General features: G+C 40.7%; 1 protein-coding gene across 7 annotated transcripts in view; it reads left to right on the top strand.

Annotated features, from left to right (window-relative positions):
- Positions 1-21,222, top strand: part of STK39 (serine/threonine kinase 39) — a 292,939-nt gene that overhangs the window by 74,934 nt on the left and 196,783 nt on the right. For all 7 annotated transcript variants that reach the window (XR_002516134.2, XM_003907566.4, XM_009182375.4 and 4 more), the window contains exons 3-5: positions 5,974-6,082; positions 9,328-9,469; positions 11,263-11,318. Coding sequence is in view for 6 of the 7 variants with exons in the window: in XM_003907566.4 (XP_003907615.1) it covers positions 5,974-6,082; positions 9,328-9,469; positions 11,263-11,318 (307 nt within the window). In the remaining variant the exon portion in view is untranslated. The remainder of the gene's footprint in view (positions 1-5,973; positions 6,083-9,327; positions 9,470-11,262; positions 11,319-21,222) is intronic.

Raw genomic sequence — 21,222 nt, 5'->3', positions numbered from 1 at the left:
TGAAATTTGTTTTTGGTTAAACCTGCTACTTACAGTATTTGGTTATTTGTGAATATTGATTAGGTTACCTTTCATAATGCTGCTAAAAGAAGTGCATGCTGGAGAATGAGTTTCTGAAAAGTGTTTTTATTTAACAAGATTACTCCTATACCATTTAAAGAATTCTTTAAATGTTTTGAGGGTATTGCATACATTTTACAGATGTATTTGGTCATCTCTTGCATTTGGAAGTAGATGTTTTATTTGATAGTATTTGTACATCATATATAGATTTCCTTTGTAGATTATGTTGCAGTGGGGAAATGTGCCTGGGAGCTAGATGTTTCTCTCACCATGTCATTGAAGGAAAAATACATTTCAGCACTTAACTTGCAAGTAGGGGTTCTAAGCTTCAGCTGCACATTAGAACCACCTGGGAGCTTCTGAAAAATTTCATTCCCAGGCTGTCTCCTAAACCAATTTACAGCAGCCTCCTGGGGCCGGGACTCAGGCGTGGGTGTTTTTCAAAGCTCCCCAGGTGATTTCAATATGCAGCCAAGGTTGCGATCCATTGCTTTAGAATAAAGTTAGAAGTATCTCCTCAGATTTAACTGCAAACAATTTTGGAGCTTGAGTAGGTTTGATTTCTTAACTAAGTGCTTGAGTAGGATATTTTGCCATCATTATCAGATAAAGAAGAATTTATTTAGGATTTACGTAAGTTGTAAAATATGCAAATTTGGTTAAGTATAGTTTAATATTTTGAATTCAGAATTATTTAACTCTTCCCTTTCAGTAACAAAATCTCTTTCCTTTTAGTGCTTTATGAATCTTACGGTCTGAGGAACAAAAGAAATCAGGTTTTAACTTTTTCCTAATTCTTATATATTTAAACTTGTACTATTTCTCTTTGTTCTGAACCCTTTACATAAGTATCTGTTTAGATGCCTTATTCCAAAAGAGTTTGAGGCAGTTTACCAGGATACATGAAGTATGACAAGGTGGTATAAATTAAATACAAGGCGAATTAGGAAAACCATGGATTGGAACAATGTAGAGGTTAAAAATTCATTACCAAATGACCTATCCATGTATTACAGCAAACTCCTTGAGCCAGTGGGGCCAACAGATGTGTCATGTGACATTTCTATTGGAAAAAGTGAGGTCTGCTGCCATGGTCTGTCTCTGTGCCTTTGAGGCTTAAGTCAGGAATTGGGACATTTGAAATTAGGGGGATGCTCACACGCAAAGAAGAAAATGAGACATTGAACAGATTGAATTAACTTTGAACATTTGTGTTACGTGCTAGGCATTCTGCAAGGAGTTTTATACATCTCATTTCCCCTGCCTCACAATAATCTCATGTAGATGGTAGTAATCTCCTTTTACAGAAAAGGAAACAGGCTCAAAGATGTTGGATAACCTGCCTAAGTAATCAAGCCAGTAAATGGCAAAGCCAGGCTTCCAAGCCAGCTGTGACATAGAGTGCAGCCCTTCTGTAGTAGATCCTGGGGGATCAGATCCTTGCTAATCACAGTTCCTGATTGGCCTCAGTACTATTTGTAGGAGGAATTCTTTTTTTTTTTTTTTTTTTTTTGTGTGTGTGTGGGGAGACGAAAGGCCGTATAGCAATATGAGAAAATCTCTTATTATATTTAGTTATGGCAGGGTACAGTGGCTCACAGCTGTAATTTCAGCACCTTGGGAGACCAAGGACGAGGATTGCTTGAGCCGGGGAGCTCGAGACCAGCCTGGGCAACACAGTGAGACCCTGTCTCTCCAAAAAATTTTAAAAAATTAGCTGGATGTGATAGCACGTGCCCATCACCCCTGCTACTCAGGAAGCTTGAGGTGTGAAGATTGCTGGAGCCAGGAAGGTCGAAGCTTCTGTGAGCTATGATTGCGCCATTGCACTCCAGCCTGGACAATAGAACGAGATTGTCTAAAAAAAAAAATTAAGTTTTTTTTTCCCTTTTTTTTTTTTTAAGTTCTGTTATTTTTTGGGGGAAGGGGAAGTTTTTTTTCCTCCCAACACCTCATATTTGTAGGGTAGGATACTTTATATATTTTGTATTCCTCACCATACCTAGCATGTCACACATAATGTCTGGTTTGGCAAATTTTGCAGGGCTGGCATAACAGCAGTGTGTGGGTGTCCTTCTTTGATATGTCTTTCTTGCACATAGCTCCCTGCAGAGGGGTACTGCTGTGGCTGCCACTTCAGTTCTAGCAGATGGATAGGGGATCTTCCATGCTACCCCATTTTAAGGTTGGTCTTCCCATTCTTGTGAAAATTCACTTGTGATGCATTTCGGATGGAGCTGCAGGAACAGCTCTGTCCGCCTCAGAGAAGATTAACTACTGTGCCATGGCTTGGTTTGGCGCTTGTGACATGTCTGAGTCTCATCTCCTAGTTTTCCAAGGGAGCCACTGTGTTCGATTCCTTGGCTATATTTTTGGCAAATGTTTTGCCTGGATTTCAGAGTTCTGTAATTTCTCCCAACTTTGACCTCATGGGTTTTTTTGTTTGTTTGCTTGTGTTTCTTTTTTAAATCTCAATGTAGTTTTTACCCTTTTCTGGCCTTGCGAAATTCACACCACTTTAGTACAACAGTCTCCCTTATTTCCAGCTTTGCTTCTTACCCCTCTCCTCCAGTTAGACTCTCCTCCAGTTAGACTTAGCCAGGCAGTGCTGTTGGCCACACCCCCTGCTGGGCACTTTTGACACTGTGGGCTTCGTTGCAGTCATCTGTGTCCCTCCTCTCACATCCCCCAACCTTCCTCTCTGCCTTCTTTCAAAGCTCAGTCTATCGCTTTGCCACTCAGAGTCTGGTTTCTGGGCCCACAGCATCAGCATCACATGGAAGCCTGCTAGAAATGCAGATTCTCAGGCGGCACCACAGCCCTTCCGAATGGGAATCTGCATCTTAGCCAATTGCTGAGGTGATCTGCATGCCCATCCAAATTAGACAAGCACCACTTTAACTCATACTCCTCCTTTGGGTTGTGACCTAATTAAGAGACTAGAATGTTAGAACCCATTCATTCAGTCGAAAGAATCAGCTAAAACATTTTTATATTTTCACATTGTTCATCTTTAGTCTATAGTTTTGTCATTTTTAGGGATAGGGACAAACAGATATGTTTGGGGATAAATGTCTTTTCCTAACCACATGAATGAGGTTAGGGCATTAGGAAAAGCTTAGCTAATTTAACTGATAGATTGTTACCAAGGGAGCATTCAAATAACACCCATGATTGTTTTGAAAAGAAATGGAGGGGATAGTTTTGTGGAAAGATTTCTGGTTTTTGGGCTTTTACTTTCTTCTACGTGGAAATATTACTTATCCTGGGGATCAGCGATAGCACAGGTCATATCCCAGGACAGAGCGACAGGTGTTTCTCCCTAAGGCAAGTTTCTCCTGTCCTTAAGCATTGATGCTCGTGGAAAAGCTGCTGTGCAGGACAATGGTTGGTGCAGGAGTTGGGGACATGGACCCCCTAGCCAAGAAGTGAAGAGGGACGGCTCAGCTGCATGGAAGAAGAATGTGAGGTTGAGTGATCAAACTGATGCAAAGCCACCCTCAGGCCCCCTGCCCCTTCTTTTACCTGTCCTTATATTACTCCTGTGGTTGTGTTGGTACGGTGGTATCTGTGACCCCTCATCCCCAACTCATTTAAATTCTGGAACCTTTTAATGTCCAGATGGTGTCTCTAAGACTCAGAGTTTTGAAGAAATATAATTTGCTAAGTTATATCTATAGGTTTTCTAAAGGAGTTACACACACACACACACACACACACACACACACACACGCTCACTGCAAAGTCAGAGAACCTGATACTCTGGGTGGGAAGTGATACTGGCCATCTAAATGCAGAGGACTAAAAAGTGGTTTTTCTGGACTGACTCAACCTTGCCTTCAATGCAAAAGAATTTCCTTTTGTATGACCATTAGTTGTTTTGTGCATTTTGATAAATGATTTAAAAGTTTGGAGTTACAGCACTAGAAAGGCATTCACTTACATTTAGAGCACAGCTGCATTAAGAGACATTTCTTTGAACACTAGGCATCTGTTTAAACTGGACCCTACCTAATGCTGCAGACCTTCAATGTGGGCCATCCCCCCACTGAGCAGATGCTATTGACTTGAAATAGGAGTGGCCGGGGCAGTGTTCCATTTCTCCTTCAGAAGTGTCTTATGGCATCAGAACCTAATACCGGAAACAGATGGAAACTGGACCTCAGGTTTCAGATGTTATTCAAAGGAAAAGAGTTGCTGAATTGAAAAGTGTCAGATCTAGAAAACCTGTAATCAGTCCAATGGATGAGGGGAATGATGAAGGAAAAACATGGTTATATACTGAAAAGAAAATAGAAAATTATCTTTGGTTAAAAGCACTTCATTTTTATTATTTTTTTATTTTTTTGAGACAGAGTCTTGCTTTGTCACTCAGGCTGGAGTCCAGTGGCACGATCTCAGCTCACTGCAACCTCCACTTCCCAGGTTCGAGTGATTCTCGTGCCTCAGCTTCCTCAGTCACTGGGACTACAGGCGCACATCACCACACTCAGCTAATTTTTTGTAGAGACAGTGTTTCCTCATGTTGGCCAGTCTGGTCTTGAACTCCTGACCTCAGATGATCCATCTGCCTCTGCCTCCCAAAGTGTTGGGATTACAGGTGTGAGCCGCTGCTCCCAGTCAAAAACACTTTAAATAAACATATATATTAAGGAACGTATGTAAGTGTTACATGTTACAGAATTTTGGCCAAGTTGTTGGATATGTAGGATCTTTTTAGTAGTATGAGGATTAGGCAGTACTGGACATGCAAAGATAACAGCCCAAATTGAGATGTTCTACTTGGGTAACTTTGAGTTAATGCAAAGCTCATTATTATTGAATATATTCATAGGATGCATAAAGTACTCTTCTTTCATCATTAATACATAATAGCAAAAATGACTTTTCTTTGATCATTTAGGTTATTCTTGTCCTTTTTGGATAGTACCTTGAAAGTGAGTTACACTGGTCTGGTACCTTTGATTGAGAGTTACATTAGACTGAAGCTTTTATGGAGTCATCTGACAATAACTTAAAAGGACAAACTGAAATCAATATGAAACTGAATATTCCCGAAAAATGTGGTTTATTGAAAGTTGCCATTTGTTTTATTTCCCAGCTTTGTTGTTTTATGTCTTTATATAAAACTTTTATTCTCTATAGCAGTGTTTCCAAGATGTGACCTACAAAGCATTCTTTTCCTGCTTTGTTAATATGGATTAAACTGTGGCAGTTTATCTACTGCAGGACTTCTCAGAGCCTTTGACAGTACTAATATTCCCTGTGATTCTTTTAGAATGAGATGTAGTATCTGATGTTTCCCAAGCTTATTTTACTTCGCCTGCTGCACTCTTCCCTGCCACCTCCTTTTTTTTCACTTAATGGAATATCTACTATGGCAGATAGCTGGGAAATAATACTGTAGCATTTTCAAATGTATTTTCTCATTTACCATCACAGCAGTCCTGAGAAACGGAGACAGTTTTGTTGTCGTTTTTTGGATGAGGGAGGAGCTAAGATCCACCAGAGTTCAGGCTGGCACCAGGATGCAGGTGTCCTAGTAACTTCCCCAGTCTTTTATCTCCCTGTCAAGCCTTCAGTTCAGGTATGAGGCTCTTAGTCCTACATGGCAGGGCTCTGTGCTGGCAGAGTTGGGGGGTCATCTGGGTGATAACAGTGATCTGAAGTTCCTATGTCCAGTGGCTGGCCCACAGGGCTTTGTGGTCTCCTGTAGAGAACTTTCTAATCGGAGTTGATAATGCGGTGAGAGAGTGGGTCCTTATGTACCTTCTTTGAAGTAGTGGCTTAGGCAGCCCCTCAGGTAGGCTTTCGAGTAGGAAAGTTACCCAGGTACTCAACTGTGATTCACTTGTGTTTGCTTGCCACCTTTCACCCATGGTACTATGTCATGTTTTGCTCTTTTTATAGAAAGAAATTCAAGCCATGAGTCAGTGCAGCCATCCCAACGTAGTGACCTATTACACCTCTTTTGTGGTCAAAGATGAACTTTGGCTGGTCATGAAATTACTAAGCGGAGGTAAGTGGATTTTGTTGTTGTTATTTGTTTGCTTGTTTTCTCTCCTTTTGTTGGAACCAGCATATTGGAGAAGACTTTAGATTGAATCCTTTCTCTCCTGTGTTTGAAAGTTTGTTTGGTTTCTCATTGCCTAGAGGATAACATCCAGATTGCTTCGCATTGACCTCAAAGCTTTTCATAATTTCACTTAACTTCCGAGAATATGTGTGTCGTCTTCTCCAGTTATGAAATGCTCGACCTTCTAGGTTGAGAGGCAGCCCCTGGAATGTATTATGTGCTCTCATGCCTTTGTCCCTGACCTGTCCTCTTTCTCAGCCTTGCATCTCTCCTTTCTTTCCATGTTCTCGGGCCTAAAAGGTCACATCCTCTCCACAGTCACCGCTTATTTTTTTTTAAAAAAGTTAGCCAGTCCTTTCTCCTTGAGTCCTTTCTTTTTAACATTATTCAGGTCCTTAACCAGTTTGCTGAATTATCTCAGTGCCGTTTATTAGAATGTTCTGTGATGATGGAAATGTTCTGAGGTGCTGCTATCTACTTTTTACTAATCCTATGTGACTCTCAAATACTTGACATGTGGCTGGTGTGACTGCGGGACTGAGTATTCCATTTTAATTAACTTACATTTAAATCACCTTGTACGGCTCCAGTATTGGACAGTGCATATTTAGATTGTGAACTTCGTGAAGATTGTCTAATGCACTTTGAATTCATTGAACTTGGCACCCAGTAGGTGTTCACTAAATGTGGTTTCAGTTAACATGGGGAGAAATGTGTGCTACATACTCACTTGCAGTGTTGATCAGAAGTGGCACTATTCTCATCCTATTGTTGCATTTGGGAAGGGAAAGTCACTTCCTTTCTCTAGCTTCAGATCCCTGCAGTGATGCAAGCCATTGACAATTTAATTTATAAGGTGCTTTCACATCCTGTATTTTATTTCTTTTAATCTTCTAACATTACTATCAGAGAGGGAATGATAATGATAACCATTCCCTTTTTTGAACACTTACTCTGTGGCTAGATCCTGTCCAAGGCAATTTACTGACCTTACCACATTTAATCTTGACAATATCCCTGAATGGCCTGTGTCACCATCCCTGTTTTTCAGAAATTACACCAAATCTCAAGGGAGTTTAGCAACTTGCCCAAGGTCACACACATAGTAAATGTTGGTGCTGTATCTTTCTGAGACATGAAGTATGGTGTAGGATCAGAGGAGAACATTTTGCTGTGCCTGGACAACCCAAAACTAGCATAGCAGAATTTATATGACAGAGCCCATTTTAATCTGCAGATGTCGAAGGAGGTGTCTTAATGTTTTCCTTTTTTTAAAAAGAAACTCTCTTGGATCAAGCAGAGGCCCAGAAATGAGGTGACGAAGGCATTGTAATTGGCTTGAGTCTGCTTGTGTAGGTCTTGGTGGGGAGCCCTGGAGAGCTTAGTTCTGTTCTGTTTTCAGTCTTCCTCAATCTTATTAGTCATTGTTTCCTTGAGTGCCTACTTCAGTTTTTAATTAAAAAGAAAAAAAAAAGGAAAAGAAAAAGGAAGCCTGCCAGAGCTGGACTGCAGTGTTGAGTGCTAGGACTGCCCCTTCATTCAGCAGAGGGACTTGTGCTTTGCCAACAAGATGATCTTAAGCCATTCTCTTTTTGTGGGGTTCTACCAACTCTGACGAAATGAGAAATTCTGGTGACTTGAGATGCTGAATAGTCCCAAGTGCTCTGCTCAAGCTGAAGATTTTACCTTTTGCTTTTATGAAGCTGAGAATCTTCTGTTCTCTAAGGAGGATCTGACAGAAAATTTCTTTGTCTTTTTAAGAGTCCAATTTAACCTCTCTGAGCTTTAGGTAAGAACAGGTTTTAAACAGGTTTCTACAGGTAAGGATGTGGGCAGACGTGGACTCTTACTCATTTTTCTTTCAGCAGGGCAGAAATGCATGCATGCCTGGTATGGTATATCCTTATACAATAAAAGGAAAATGTATTTGCAATTACCATTTTTTAAATGACACAAAAATCTAAGAGTCAACAAATAAACAGAGTGTTTTTTTCCCCCCCTCTGGGGAAAAATATGCATTTGTTTTCTTCTATTTCATTACATTGAATCTCTTAATGAGGGGCAGGCAGCTATATCTGATGGGGAAGCTCAATCCTCTTAGTTAATTATAAAGAGCCTAGAGCCAAATTCAGGTCCTGAGGTAAGCCGTTTGTTAATTCTTCAGAAATGTCAAACCCCCAGGTAATTTTGGCTTTTAAACTGACCCAGGGGTTTGGAATACTAATTAATATGTGTTGAAACATGAATTCACAGTGCCAAGGATACTAATCTGTATATGGTAACAAAGTACTAGGTGTTTGTTTGTTTACTGTAAGTGTTAGTGCCTCAAATATATAAGGTAAATGAAATAAAGATCAGCCGGGTGCAGTGGCTTATGCCTATAAGCCCAGCACTTTGGGAGGCTGAGGTGGGCAGATCTCTCAAGCCCAGAAGTTCAAGACCATCATGGGCAACATGGTGAAACCCCATCTCTGCAAAAAATACAAAAATTAGCCAGACGTGGTGGCATGTACTTATAGTCCCAGCTGCTTGGGAGGCTGAGGTGGGAGGATCGCTTGAGCCTGGGAAGTTGAGGCTGCAGTGAGCTGTGATTGCTCCACTGCTCTCCAGCTTACATGACAGAGGCAGACTCTGTCTCAAATGAAAAAAGAAAAAGAAGGAGAGAAAATAAAGATCATGCAGTGTCACAGGAAGGAACCTTCTGGTTATAAGCAGAGGTCTAGAAACAACATCCTTCTTTCCCCCTCCCAACTATGATTTAGGTCCTCAGAGAGTGGGGTTTTTTCTCTCAGCAGTTCGCTTCTGCCTTTTCTCCTGGCCTCATACTCCTTTCTTTGTCAGTTCAGACTTTTTGCACCCTCTTTGGAGGGTTGCTCTTAGGAATTTTTGTGAGAAATGCTGTAACCAGTATTTCTAGGGAAAAGGAACCAACCATGGAATGGCCATGAACAGCCTTCTGGTTCCTGACCCAGAATCCTTCTCATTAAATTCACACTGAAAGTGCTCTTGCAAACTTGGATTTAGTGTTTTTGGTCATGGGGCTGTCATTCAATTGTTTGTTTGCCTTGGGAATATTTGCATTAAATAAACAAAGCCCATATCTTGATGTTTCCATTACATTTTATACATAATGGAGTCTTGTTCTGAAAAGGTGATGAAGGTTATAATTCTTCTGTTTGTCTACTTAGGTTCAATGTTGGATATCATAAAATACATTGTCAACCGAGGAGAACACAAGAACGGAGTTCTGGAAGAGGCAATAATAGCAACAATTCTTAAAGAGGTTTTGGAAGGCTTAGACTATCTACACAGAAATGGTCAGATTCACAGGTATGACCCCTGCAGAAATGTTTAAATGAGCTGTTCATATCTTCAGCCCTAGTTTGTAAAGAATGTTAAGGAAACACATGTTGCAGGCAGGTATTGACATTAACTTAGGCTAAATAGATGGGAAAAAATACTTAAGAAAGAAACAAGTGAATACATTTTGATGAATTATATTGGTATCCTTGAGGATTGCTTCAGTGGCTTTCACTGAAATAAGAGTGGAATATAAAAAGGACTACATGGACTCATTTTAAAAAATCAGTCTTGGTAACTACTCTTGAATTATACTAATTGAACTAGATAGCACCTCTATCTTTCTAATGCAAGCAAGACTATCTAAACATTGTAATGTGTGAATTATTTTTGATGTGGTGGTGAGAGGGAAGGAGGAGGCACACATCTTTTGTTACATAAAATGTTAATTCTTTATATAGTCAAATCACATAGAATAGGAGTGCTTGATGTTTCAAGTGAGTTAGTGCTACTTGGGCTCTTAGAAATTATTGCAAGTAAATAGCCATCTACCCATAATACTAATAATATAATTCTCCTACCCTGAAATTTATATTTAATTATTTCTACTATATTTTTCTTTCTTTTTTTTTTTTTTTTTGAGACAAAGTCTTGCTCTGTTGCCCAGGCTGGAGTGCAGTGGCATGATCTCGGCTCACTGCAACCTCTGCCTCCCGAGTTCAAGTGATTCTCCTGACTCAGCCTCCCGAGTAGCTGGGATTACAGGCACCTGCCACCATGCCTGGCTAATTTTCATATTTTTAGTAGAGATGGAATTTCACTATGTTGGCCAGGCTGGACTCCCACTCTTGACCTCAGGTGATCTGCCCACCTCGGCCTCCCAAAGTGCTGGGATTACAGGCGTGAGCCACTGTAGCTGGCCTATATTTTTCAATAATTAGAAAAAAATTACTTTAGAAATCAAACTTATAAATTGCAAATTGTCGTTTTTCAAAGTACTAAGATTACACAGGTTTTATATGGTGAAGAAATATACTATATAATAATTAGTATTTATAATCAGTCTCTCACCAGAGGAGAGAAGTTCATTTTTCAGAAAGAGAATTAACTTGGAATTGCACCCCAAATTGAAGTGGAAGTGGAGGAGCTTTACATAGACTGGGCTTTAATACTTGATAGAATGACAGTAGTGTGAGTTTCTGGGCAGTCTCTAACTCTGAAGCATAAAATAGAGAGTCTACTTACTGATGATTTAATTAAATTTGGATAATTATTTCATAGAAAATATTTCTTTCTAAAATCCTAACTCTCCCCCAGGAATAAACTATAAAATGACAGTTGAATCCTTATACCTTTTTTTTTTTTTTTTTTTTTGGAGACCGAGTTTCACTCTTGTTGCCTAGGTTGGAGTGCAGTGGCATGGTCTCGGCTCACTGCAACCTCCACCTCCCGGGTTCAAGTGATTCTCCTGCCTGAGCCTCCCAAGTAGCTGGGATTACAGCCACCTGCCACCACGCCCAACTAATTTTTGTATTTTTAGTAGAGATGGAGTTCCACCATGTTGGCCAGGCTGGTCTCAAACTCCTGACCTTAGGTGTTCCACCCGCCTTGGCCTCCCAAAGTGCTGGGATTACAGGTGTGAACCACCATGCCCAGCCTATCCTTTTAACTTTTAAAATCTGTGATATAATCTTAATGTTTATGAAATTATTATGTTAAAGAACTACATTGTATGATATGTTTTAAAATCTTCCTGAGTGAATCAATACACTATAAAGTCTGTACCTTACAATTTATTTTCTATTTTTTTTTTTTTCTAATAGGGATTTGAAAGCTGGTAATATTCTTCTGGGTGAGGATGGTTCAGTACAAATAGCAGGTAAAACTGATAAATAGAACATTTTTTACTTGATTACAGAAGTGTTACAGTTTCAAGGCATGTCGAATCGTTCCTGAGAAATGAATAAATGCATGTAATCTCTTTTAAGAATGATATTTACAGAATGTTTGGGTCCGAAGGATAACATGTTTTCCTTATTGTTTTGATAAGTCATTAGATCATCCTGTGAAAAATACCAGTTTAGTACATAGCTTTTTGATAAAGAACAATTTTACTTTCAATTTTACTATGTTTTTTGCCTTTCACATTTTATAATGGTAATACTCATAAAACTTCAAGAAATGCACTTGTAAAAATGTTTTTCGATAGGTTTGAAAATTTAAAACATCATACACATCAATTAAAAACTAATTTATTTCTTAAGAGGTATCTGAAAGAATTGTGAACATTAAAAATCTGGGCCATGTTTTGTTCTTAACTCTGACCCAACATGGCTATTCCTGACAAAGCTGGTAGGCTGGGGATGCAATGAATGAATGTTGCATGAACACGCAATATCAGGTGAGCACCTTCCGTGTTCAAAGCCTCTATTTTGTTATTGGCCCTAGAGTAACCTTAAAGGCCTGAGATAAGATGTAGCCACGTCCATATTAACTCTTGCTTTACCCATGTTGTTGAAAGTCTGTCTCAGCAATCCTTTTAGCTTTCATGGTTTCTTTAGTGGGTGTTCTTGGCATTTTTTGGCCAGACAGTCCTTCCCTATACTGGACTGACCCTGTCATTGCAGAGAAGAGTAAGATGAGCCCACTTGTACCCATCACCTGGTTTCAATAATTCTCAATCTTTGGCAATTCTTGATTCATCTGCTGCTCCGCCCCCCACAACCCCCCGACTCTGGTGCCTCTCCTCATTGTGGATGCTGGATTTTGTTCTTGAGCCATCTGAGTTAGTGCTTTGTGTGTGCATATCTTGTCCTCACGAGTGGACTTTATCCCACAGGCTAGGGACAGTTTGAAAAAGTACTTCAGTTAAACAAGTAACAGCTGAAAAACATCTGTGGGCAAAAATTTCAAACTATCCAGTCCCCAAAATTTCAAACTCTCCAAACTAACTAGTTGTTCAGAGTGCAGGCTCTGGTGTCAGCTGACTTGGTCAAAATTCTGAGGCCACCACTTAGTAGCTTTGCCACCTTCGGCAAGTTACCAAACCTTCTTAAGACTCAGTTTCCGTAAAGAGGGGTAAAAATATAAACTACTTCATCTTCTTTGGTGAAATCAAGGTCCAGTGATCTCAACAGTGGCCGACACTTAATAGGCATACAGCAAATATCAATAACTGCTGTTTTACCATGGCTGCTGTTGCTACTACTGTTGCTACTGTTACTACTGTTACTTCTGTTACTATGACTAAGAGGATCACACTGATACTCCCTTGCACTGACTGGAGATCATGTGAACCTGGAATTGTCCTGCCAGAGCTTCAGCTCTCAGGAGAGTTTATGACTTATCAAAAGGTGATACTTACTAATTATGGAATTTGGAAGCTAACTTGCCATTAATCTTGCTCTAAGCTGATAAGGAAGTACAACTAATTTTCTGTTTTATGATGAAATGATGATTTCTCACAAAAAGGGTCAAGATAGTGAACTGCCTTTGAAATGTGAAGGCTGGTCAACCCCTGCCTTATTCTGTTACTTGGTCCTCTGCCAGTCATCTCATCCCATTATTCTTGTCAGATTAATGATCTGAGCCTCTTCCTGAGCCTTCTGGAACACACTGTCCTTTTCTTTTTCCCAGTAGGAATCCCCGAGATAAGATCTCCTGACTTTTTCCCTCTGTCACAGGCCTTTGGGTTTTTCCTCACTGCCAAGGTGTCTGTTGTGACCCAGTACGTGCCTGCACTGCGGGGGCTGCTGAGTTCAGAAGGGCTCAGGCAGGAAGCCCCTGCGCGGGGTGGTTGTGGGAATTAAGTGAATTGAAGTGTAGAGAGGGCTATGCCTTTTCTGTGCCTGGCATGTGCTGAGGACTTTGTGTTCCAGTCATCCGGGGCATCCTTGGTATCTTTTTGAGTATGCAACTTCATGCTTGTGTAATAACAGAAATTGGAATGGCCATTTTCCAGATGTATGGGGGCTGCTTGACAGGCACCTAAATGTACAGCTTTGGCCTCTCTGGAACTGTTGCTTTCTGGAATTCCCATTTAATTTCCCCCATATTCTCTGACCTGATCATAACATCGAACTAACACAGTATTTAAAGTTTGAATTTTTAAAGTGTTAACTGTAATATAAGGTTATTGCCTTAAAGCATTTTTAATGTGTCCTTGGAAAGGTAGATGTTACTGCTGTCCTCATTTTATAGGGGATTGACTTTCTTGGTCATGCACTTGGTCACTGCCTGAACAAAAACGAGGACCAGGAGTCTCTGGATCTTTTGCTGGCATCCTTGTCGGTGGGTGAGGTAGAGGAGGTGGGGGGAAGAGTAGAACGTGGAGACTCAGCAATGGCAGGAGTGAGATAGTCCCTTTTTGTTGCTACTTGGACAAATAATACATTGCTTTTATCCAGACTGTTTTTGCTCTTTTCCCTTGTAATTTATGCCTCTGAGGGGAAAGTAAGGTTTGAGGGAGGGGAGGTGGGGCACCTGTAGTTTGAAATAAAAGTTAAGAAGGGGAGAAGTTAAGTTTGTATTTATTTCTTTGAGTGTAATATACATTGCCCACCTTGAGAGTATTATTGTGTGCATTGTTTTTCAGAAAGGGCATTTTTGCTATCCTAATAGAAAACATAATGATTTTTGTTTTTTTAGGGGAAACACTGACTTTTACATATGTATAAATTCCCCTTTTCAGAACTTTTTATCAGAAAACAGATTAAAGGGCCTGATTTAGACCATGAGAAAACCTCACTTTATTATGCAGCTAGAAGTGTGGTGGATAGGATAATGTGCCTGGTTCTGTTTAACACAGTCCAAATTCTCTGGGAAGAATGTACATTTCTATTGAACGTGGGTATAAAATCAGGAACTAATGTGTCTTGAGTGCTTCCTGTGTGTAAGGCCAGGTGTTAGGTTCTGAATACTTTGAGTCTCGTTCAGTCCTTAGCACAACTCCATGGGGAAGGTACTATTGCATCCATTTTACTAGGAGAAACTAAGTTACAGTGGGGAAGTCAGTTGCCCAGGTCACACGTAGAATAAGCAGTGTATCCTCGCTTTGGGTTTGGGCAGTCTGACTCTAGAAACTGCCAACTCACATCTGTGGGATTTCCAGGAGGAGGACCTTAAATCTGGATTTAAATGACCTCACTTTGAGATGGAATATACCACAGCAGTCACCATCTCTTCCATGTCTCTGCATAAGTCGATTCCCCTTTGGACCAGGGAACATATTCAGCACCTTCTTCCTCCTTGCTCCTTCAGGTTGAAACACAGGGGTGTCCCTGGTAAGGTTTCAGTGGATAGGAGAAGCAACCATCTAAGCGTCATTTGGTATAGAATTAAGCTCAGTAGTGACACCACACTTTTCAGACTGGAAAACTTCAGGTTTGATATAGTGAACTAGAACTTGAGGACTGCTTACTCAGGGTTTAAGAGAAAATGCTTTCCTTCTTACTGTACCTTCTATGCTTAGAGGTCCGGTGTGTGTAACTTCCTGATAATCAACTTGGATGCCTTGGACAATATAATAGGTTTTGCTGCGCTCACTGTGTGATAGAAGGGGGAGTGGCTACTTGAAAGTCATGTTCTTCCCACGGCATAGCATTTTATTTTCCAGTTTGATGCCCTGTCATATTGTCGGGAAGAGCTTAGTGCTTTGGCAAATGACTAAGCCTGTTTGTCCAGAATTAATGAGAGTCACTATTTTGAGCAAACAGAAATTCATATGAAACGGATCACTTTGGGGTGGTTTCTGCAAATCTATTTAAGATTTAAAAAAAAAAAAAGTGGCTCCTCTTAATGTTGTATAAAAATGTTGATTTCAGCACATTTGATATATAAAGAGCTTTGTAGACACTACTACGTTATGTAAGCTAAATCTCATGCTCATTTTCACTTACTTTTGCCTTTGAGGTGTGTGTGCTATGGTTTGAATTTTGTGTGCCCTCCAGATGCATATGTTGAATCCCGATCACCAATGTGATGGTGTTAGGAGGTGGGACCTTTGGGAGGTGATAAGATCGTGAGGGTTAAACCCTCATGAGTGGGACCAGTGCCTTTATAAAGAGGCCCCAGAGAGCTGCCGTGCCCTTCTACCATGTGAGGACACAAAGAGAAGGCACCATCTATAAATAAGAAGGTGGGTCCTTACCAGATAGTGAATCTGCTGGTGCCATGATCTTGGACTTCCCAGCCGGAAGAACTGTGGTAAATAAGATTTTGTTATTTTTAAGTCACCCAGTCTAAGGTATTTTGTTACAGTAGGCCCAATACACAAAGACAGTGCTTATGTGTGTGAATGTGAATTTCCCTTCCCTGGTTTTATGTAACAGAAATAAAAATCGCTACTGAGCAAAAGCAACCTGGAACTCTAGAAAGTTACCATCAAACTGCCTCAAGTATGCACGTCCATTCAAATCAAGCTTATGCCCTGGGTTTTTCACTGTCCAAAGTACATTGGTAGAACTTTGGGTAGCATCTCTTATTTACTGGGAGGGAGATTATATCCTTATCAGCCTTGAATGCATCTTCAGTGTAAGTCTGCATCTTGAACACTGAAAACCCCATGACTAAAAGTGCCGGGAAAACATGCAACGAAACTTAACTTGCTTCTGTCACTTCGACGTTATCCATAAGGAGCCAGAGGAAGGTGTGCAAGGTGGTTGAGTTTTTACACCCATAGCTGCTAGGTTCTTTCATTTTCCTTCTGTGCTCTTTGGCCCTCATAAAGTGCACTTTGATGCAGAGGGTGGGGGTTGAAGAGTTATTTTTTTGTGTTGTAGGGATGAGAGGTTGCTGCTTTGAGCAAGGTAATATGGGCATCCGAGCAGCCCTGGAGTCAGCTTCTGATTAGTATGGGAAAGCTCCGAAAGTCCCCGAGGCATCCAGTCAGGAAATGATGTCATCACATTTATGAGCACCTTGGCACAGAGCAAGGGCTCTGACACCAGACAGCCATGGTTCAATCCTGGCATTGCTGCTTCTAGCTGTGTAACCAATTTATTTAGCTTCTCTGTGCCTCATTTTGCACATTTGTGTAATGAAAATATACTACAGCATTAAAGGAGTTAAAACACATTTTATTTTAGAATTTGCTAACTCATTGCTTTTGTATTGAAATTGGGATGGTGTCCTCTAATTACTTAGGGTATGGTAAGCTCACAGTGGCTAGGGAGGCAAGGCCTTAGGCACTCCATCTGACCTCCTGCCATATTGTTTTGCTCTTCTCTCTGTCCCATCAATTTCCTCAGTATCACCAGAGTGAAGAATCTGCAGTATAGATCTGACCGTATCTTCCTCTTGCATAAAGTTTATAAGCATTGTTGTTGGAATAAAGCTCCAGCTTCCTAATAGTGGCAGATGAGGGACCTGCCTCTAGTCTTGTCTGCAAGTGCTTTCTGCTATGACTTGAAATGCTTATAGCTTCTTGTTCAGGGTTCCCCTTTCTTACTTGAGTGACTTCTTTTCATGACTCATTCATGAAGAATTCTTTCCTTGAGAAGCCTTTCCTGATCATTTCCTCTACCATGCCCACCTGCACCGGGCTAAGCGCCTTACCCTGGTAGTTTGAAAGGGTTCTGTCCATCCTCTAGCTAGCCTATGACACAGCACTGAAATTGGGCCTCTACTTTACTGTCTTCCCTTCAGACTGGATACTTCCCAGAGGGAGAAACTCTGTGTTGTTCATCGCAACATCCCCAGATAGTACCTGACACATGGCAGGTGTGCCTGAACTTTGGGTCAGTGCAGTCTGCCTCGAGGCACGCGAGACACCCTGTCTCAGCGGCAGGTTATGCAAGTACATGTGCCTGTCGGTGGCAGAGGGAGCAGATGTGAGGCATAGCTGAGAGTTCAAATGAGTAAGAATATATCAGCTTACCAGGGAGGGAGGCAGAACTATTTTAAATATTTAGGTATGTATACTACTGCATATTTTAAAGGCTGAAAATAGTTTTTAATGAGCGATATCACTTCTGATATTGGACAAGCACTGCCCTAGCCAGCAAGCAATAAAATGATAAAGTTAAGAGTGAAGCAGAGAACGTGAATGAAGAGGCACTGGTTATACTCAGAAAACAGAATACACATGAAAATTAAAATCTGTTGGGGGGTGTTTAAGTGTTCTATAGTGAGCCAAAATATTTGTTTTGCGTTTCAGGAACAGTTTATAACTATGTGAATTATGGTTTGATGAATTACGACAAAATTCTCATACATGAATTTTTTTTTTTTGGCATAAGTGAATAAGGACAGTAAGTTAATGTGGCTCCCTGATTTTTGGTGTCTCGACAAATGGTAACATTTGTTAAAAACTCTAGAATGAACCAAGAATGTAGTCAGTTCTGGAAACTGAGGTTTTCGTTCCAGCTGTACACCATCAGTGAGAAATACTTGAGGAGATTGTAAGCAGCTTCTCATGCTTTAACAGCTGCTAGCAGTTGTTTGAGCAACAACTTAAGGAAATGTTACTGGGTGAACCTCCGATGGAGGAGAACCACTTTGCTCTACTCCCCTGCTGGAATTTTTGCTCAGCTGTGCACGTTTAGCTACAGCGGGGACACGGTTGAGCTTCACAGAAGAGTGTCTGGAGGGCATGAGGCAGATGGGACCCAGTCTCCCTCCTTCCCTGTCTTTTTTCCTTCGTGTAAGGGCCTGCAATATCATTATTAAATTAAATGTCACCTATTACCAAAAGCTACAGAGGTCTGGCTAAAATAAGAGTTTTTAGACTTGAAAGCCGAGCATTTCAGTCCTTTGCTTATTTTTTTGTTTATTTTTCTTTTTCCCAGAACCTCCATTTGTATAGCCTGCTCCTTCTGTGGGGGAAAAGGTAAACGTTAGGTGTTTGGTTTCAGTGTATCCTCAGTGGTTAGTTGACAGGTATTTATTGAGCATTTGCTATTTTCTAGGCACAGTCCTCTGAGCTGACACAGTGGTAAGCAATGGAGACATTGTGTCTACTGTCATGGAGTTTATAGTTTAGGAGACACAGACATTAAACAGTTAACTATATAAATTAAAAAAATATGTTAAGTGTGAAGGGAATGCATATATCTGGGTAACTTAAGTTAGCCACTTTAGGACTAGTTGAATAGGTTGTAATGGGGATAAATCTTAAATATGTATTATAAATAGGAATAGGTTTTGGTCAATAACATCTTGTAAATTATTGCATGTATCGTATGTTGATCATAGATTTTTTAGGAAATTTAAATAACGTTAACCTGTGTTTACGTTCTATGGAATATGATTTAACACTTGATTGTATGTAGTACACTTGAGGACACAGTAGCCAATCTAGGCCCCCCGTGGTCGTTAACTTACTGTCCTTACCCTTTGCTGGCCATAGTTTGTATCAGCTGTAAAATGATGTGCTTAGGTTCTCAAATTCCCTTTCAACTCTAACAAATGGATACCTTCAATAGAGAACTCTGTGACCCCGTGCTACAGAACTGCGCTTCTCACAGTCTTTCCCAATTCTTTTAATTCTTTCCCATTCTTCTGTTGAGTAGGCCAGAAATCTTGATGTTCCTCAATCCTTGTCTTTCTCTTGGACTCTACACCCTGTCCAATATGTTAGTAAATCCTATGGTTGACTATATTTCATCAGCCCCCTGCTGTCATCCTGGTCCACAGACCCATCAGTTCTTGTTTGGATTATTATGGCAGTCTCCTAAAAGGACCTCTTCTTCTGCCTTTGTGGTCTGTTCTCTACACGGCATCCAGAGTACTGCTGTTAAACTAAGTTGACTTGTATTATGCCTTTCCTCAAAACCGTCCAACCCCTTCCCATTTCAGAGTGAAAATCAAAATCCTTAAGGTGCCTCGTGAGGCCTTATAAGATCTGGCCCCTCATTATGTCATTGATCTCAGCTCTTAACATCTTCCTCTTCAGTCAAACTGGCCTCCTTACCTTGCATGCTGCTGCCTCAGGATCTTTGCATGGGCTGTTCCTTCTTTCCGGAATACTCTTTTCCTTACCTCCTTCAGATATTGGCTCAAGTGTCACATCATTGAGACTTCCAGGCCTCATGTTGTAACCCCCCTACCCCATATTTTGTATTCCCTGCCCTTCTCTATTTTCTTTATTGTACACATCAGCGTACTCTCTATCAGTGGATCTCCTAAGGTGTGCTCCTAGAGCAGCAGCAGCAGCAGCAGCATAAACTTGATAAAAATGCAAACTCTTATGCTCTTCCACCCTAGACTTCTGAATCGGAAATTCTAGAGGTAGGGCCCAGCAATCTGTGTTTTAAGAAGCCCTCTAAGGGTTCTGAAACAAGCTGAAGTCTGAGAACTACTGCTATGTATTATGTTTTGTAATTTAGCTTTTATCTGTATTGACCTCTCCCCCTTACCCCTGCCCCAACTTAAAAGTCAGCTCTGTGAGAGCAGGGGTTTCTGGTCTACAGTCCCAGTACTTAGAACTGGAAGTGGCACTTATTAAGATCTTGGCAAACAGTTGTCAAATGAATTAATAAACATCTGACTATATAGTAAATTTAGATTAAAAGAATATTGAGCAATAGTTCAGTGACTCTTCAATGTTAGGATTTTTAAGTGTGAGGTTTTCTTTTATCACAGATTTGGAAATCTGCAGATTCTTTGATGATTCAACTAATCCTTCTGAAAACTTTGTAAAAAAATGGTGTGCATTGTTTCCTTAAATACTTGTAGCAGCTGGAGTTGTGTTATTTTAATCTCCCATAGGGATCATATCTTTAACATGTACAGATGGGCTATTGTGGCTTAATGGAGGCTTCTGATAGTAGGGCTGGTTGAGTGGAGATTTGTATAAAAAAGATCACCTGCAGGTATATGAATATTGTATTGGAAATTTAGACTTATTAATATTTGATCTAAGTTGTTCGTGCCTGTCTCTGTGAATATGGCCGGCCAGGAGCCCTCGCTCACTTTGTAAGCTTGCCTTTGGCTTGGGAAACAGTAATACCTGTATAATATACTTACCTGGTGCTCTCCTTACAACAACTCTGTCGGTTCAGCACAATAGTTCCTTCAGATGAAGCGTCTGAGGACTGGTGAGCAATTGTGGACTTGTTTAAGGTCATTCTGAAAGTCATAAAAGCATTTCACTCTCAGATCTCCTCAGACTTCACTGCACTTCTTGCCATTAGGTTTTGCCCCTACCCCACCAATATATTTCTTAACTCTATGCCTTTTGACAGTTCAGCAGCCCCAGGGCTCAGTTCCTTCCGTTGTAAAGTAAGGAAGGTTGACAAGATGTTCTCCAAGGACCTATCTTGCATAAAATGTTCAAATAACCCTTCATTAGCTGCAGTCACTAAAGACATTCTCAGTACTATTTTAAAGAATTCAAATCAGAGGATTATCTTGGGCATGGAGAGGAGAGTAAGCCAAGGCTCTGTCCTGTGGCTGCTTTTACCAGAGCATCTTTAAAAATAGTCCTCCCACCCCACACTGGGGATCCAGGGAAGAATGGTTATGTGGTGTGGGAATTATCTGTGTTTTGCCTTTGTTCAGTGTAATTATCTTATTTAATAGAAAGTTGACCACTAGTGAGCTCTTGGTCACGTGTATCATCGGACTTGAAAAAGCTGTCTCTTGGCCTGGGACCTTCAGCACAGCTGGGCTGGGACTCCTGCTTCAGCCTTCCCTTATGTTGCTGCTCCAGGTGTGACCACTGACTCCACTTCTTACTGAAAACTCACCTGCTTTGGGGCAGGGGTGTAGCTCTGACATAGATGGGCAGATTATCTGTGGTTTGCCATTTTGTTCAACTGTTGCTCTCCACTGCTGTGGCTAAT

This window comes from Papio anubis, chromosome 10 (genome assembly GCF_008728515.1).
Source record: "Papio anubis isolate 15944 chromosome 10, Panubis1.0, whole genome shotgun sequence".
Taxonomy (NCBI): Eukaryota; Metazoa; Chordata; class Mammalia; order Primates; family Cercopithecidae; genus Papio; species Papio anubis.
Note: the sequence above shows the minus strand (reverse complement) of the source record. Positions and strands in the feature narration are given on the sequence as shown.